The sequence below is a fragment of the Ailuropoda melanoleuca genome, chromosome 14 (genome assembly GCF_002007445.2).
Source record: "Ailuropoda melanoleuca isolate Jingjing chromosome 14, ASM200744v2, whole genome shotgun sequence".
In the NCBI taxonomy this organism is placed as follows: Eukaryota; Metazoa; Chordata; class Mammalia; order Carnivora; family Ursidae; genus Ailuropoda; species Ailuropoda melanoleuca.
The window spans coordinates 38,641,426-38,644,247 of NC_048231.1; the positions used below are offsets into that span (position 1 = coordinate 38,641,426).

A 2,822-nucleotide genomic window follows, 5' to 3' on the forward strand; every position below is an offset into this window, starting at 1 on the left:
CCCCGCCGGCCCCTGACCGGGCCGCCCCGCCCTCCGGCCGCCTGAGCCCGCCCCCGGCCCTTGATTTCTAAGGCATTGGCCGCGCCGCTGGGTGATCCCTCCGGGCTCAAGTTGCAAGGGGGCGGGCCCGGCCCGGAGGTGGAGTCTCCCGCCAATTGAAGCCTCGGCTATAAATCGAGCTCCCCGAACAGCCAAAGCCCAGATGCCTCGCCAGGCCGCCCCGCGGTTGGTGGTGGGAGAAGGTAGCGGGTCCCAGGGGGCTTCAGGGGCTGCCGCCACCATGCTCCGCTCCCTGCTGCTTCACTCCCTGAGGCTCTGCGCCCAGACGGCCTCGTGCCTCGTGCTCTTCCCGCGCTTCCTCGGCACGGCCTTCATGCTCTGGCTCCTCGACTTCCTGTGCATCCGCAAGCATTTCCTGGGCCGCCGCCGCCGGGGTCAGCCCGAACCTGCAGTGGAGCTCGACAGTGACGGCGAGGAGGTGCCCCCTGACGACCCGCCTGTCTGCGTGTCCGACGACAACCGCCTGTGCACCCTGGCGTCGCTGAAGGCCGTGTGGCACGGCCAGAAGTTGGATTTCTTCAAGCAGGCGCATGAGGGCGGTCCAGCGCCCAACTCTGAGGTGGTCCTGCCCAATGGCTTCCAGAACCAGCACATCCTTGACTATGCGAGAGGAAACCGCCCGCTGGTTCTCAATTTCGGCAGCTGCACCTGACCACCGTTCATGGCGCGCATGAGCGCCTTCCACCGCCTGGTCACCAAGTACCAGCGCGACGTCGACTTCCTCATCATCTACATCGAGGAAGCTCACCCCTCGGACGGCTGGGTCACCACAGACTCCCCCTACAGTATCCCGCAGCACCGCAGCCTGGAGGACCGGGTCAGCGCGGCACAGGTACTGCAGCAAGGTGCGCCCAGCTGCTCTCTTGTCCTCGACACCATGGCCAACTCCAGCAGCTCGGCCTATGGGGCCTACTTCGAGCGCCTCTACGTCATCCAGAATGGCACCATTATGTACCAGGGCGGCCGTGGGCCCGACGGCTACCAGGTGTCTGAGCTGCGTACCTGGCTGGAGCGCTATCATGAGCAGCTGCACGGGGCTCAGCCACGTCGAGTGTAAGCAATCATTGGACAGTTGACTGAACTTGGCGGGTGATGCCTTCGAGCCTTCGAAGCCCACGTGCAAATGCCCCCAAACGAGTCAGGTTTGCTGAGGGCCCAATGACACAGGTGTGCTGAGCCAGGGATCGCTGGCTGAGTCTGTGCCCTCAGCCAAGCCAACTGAAAATTCTCCCTCACCTCCCCGGACTCTTGCTGTGACTGTTCCTCACCTGTACCTGCCTGGCTGGCTCGAAATCCCCTTCAGAGTGTGGATGCAACGCCACCCTTGCCTGGGTCCTCCCCTACCCCCACTTGTCCCCGAAGAGGCCCTTGCCTCTCTCACACCCCCTCCCCCAAGGGAAGAGCCAGTGTGCCTTCAGCCAGGCGCAGGGGCCCCTTGCACAGAGACTTTGGCAGCCCGGTGCACCCTGAGCGCAGCTGGGTTTCAGCAGCGCCGCTTGCCCTAGTTGCCTGGCACCCACACCTGTCGTTCGCAGTGAGGGGATGCCCTGCTGCTTTTGTGTCTATTTCTTGTCCCTGAGTTGGGGATGGGGAGCTTGGGATGGGGAAGCGTGGGCAGGGTTGTTTCCCCCCTTATTTTGGGTGCTCACAAGCCCCACTGCTGATGACGAGCTGTCTCTAACTGGTCTTGACCACGAGCTGGTTCTGAATTGCAGGGGGTCTTGCAGCAGCGCCCAAAACGAGAGAGGGAAAGTACTCTGGGTTTCCGTGAGGAAACCACCATAAAGGGGGTGAAAGAGGGTGGCTGGGGGTACTGTTTCCCGGCCAGAAGAAGCCCGCTTGAGAGGCACTGGCGAGGTTCGCAGCGCCCCAGGGAGAAGGAAGAGGCTGGCGCTCCTGGGAAACGGAGTGTGGGTAGAGGAGTCCGCGGGAAGAGAGAGAAGGGGAGAGCCTGGAGACCCCGAGTGAGGGGCCTCCTCGGACTGTGGGGCCGGGAAGTGGGAGGCCCCTGATTCGAAGGCCATTTTTTAGTGTTTTGTTGGAAATACTCTCTGTATATAAACTTCTTTTACGCTACAATAATAAAAGCTTGAAGTAAACTGCTTCGGGTTGCCTTTGGTCCCTTTATTTATTTTTTTTTCTTTGCTCTCAATAGCGGCAGGAATTAAACACAAATCTCTCGCTCGCGTCCCCATAGTGACCCTGGGGGGGAAGGGTGGGTGGAAGAAGCCGACGCTGGCAGGGGCGCAGGAGGGCAAGGAATATATAAAGGGGACCGTGTCCAAGGGTGTACACATGCGCGCGCACACCCACGGTGGAGAATGTGGGGTCGGGAGAAAAACCGAGAAGCCAGGCCGGGCGGGGTTCTGGAAGGAGGCGGGAGAGGCAAGGGGGTCCTTACTTGCCGCCGCGCGCGCTTGCGCTCACGCACAATTACAGCTGCCCCTGCAGCCGCCCGTCTAACTTCTCCGAGGGTCAGGTGGTGTGGGGGAGGGGGCGATGTGGAGGATAAGGGGGGCTATGGACCAGGTAGGACTGCGCTCCGGACCACCGCGGGCGCCTCCACACACCTGGCTCCTCCCTAGCCCCCTTCCCGCACCTGGCTCCTCCCTACCCCTTCCCGCACCTGGCTCCTCCTAGCCGGGTTCCCGCACCCTGCCCCTCCCTAGCCCCCTTACCGCACCTGTGAAAGTGTCTCCCCCTACCCTCCAATCCCCGCCTGGCTGCTGGGGTTCGCTGGAGGTGCGACTAGCAAAGCGCAC

At 62.6% G+C, this 2,822-nt stretch overlaps 1 protein-coding gene across 1 annotated transcript; it reads left to right on the top strand.

Annotated features, from left to right (window-relative positions):
• The first annotated feature begins 106 nt into the window (after positions 1-106).
• Positions 107-2,154, top strand: DIO3 (iodothyronine deiodinase 3). The gene has a single exon (XM_002926734.4). The coding sequence runs from the start codon at positions 203-205 to the stop codon at positions 1,115-1,117; it is 915 nt and encodes a 304-aa protein (XP_002926780.2). The 5' UTR covers positions 107-202; the 3' UTR covers positions 1,118-2,154.
• The last annotated feature ends 668 nt before the right edge of the window (positions 2,155-2,822 follow it).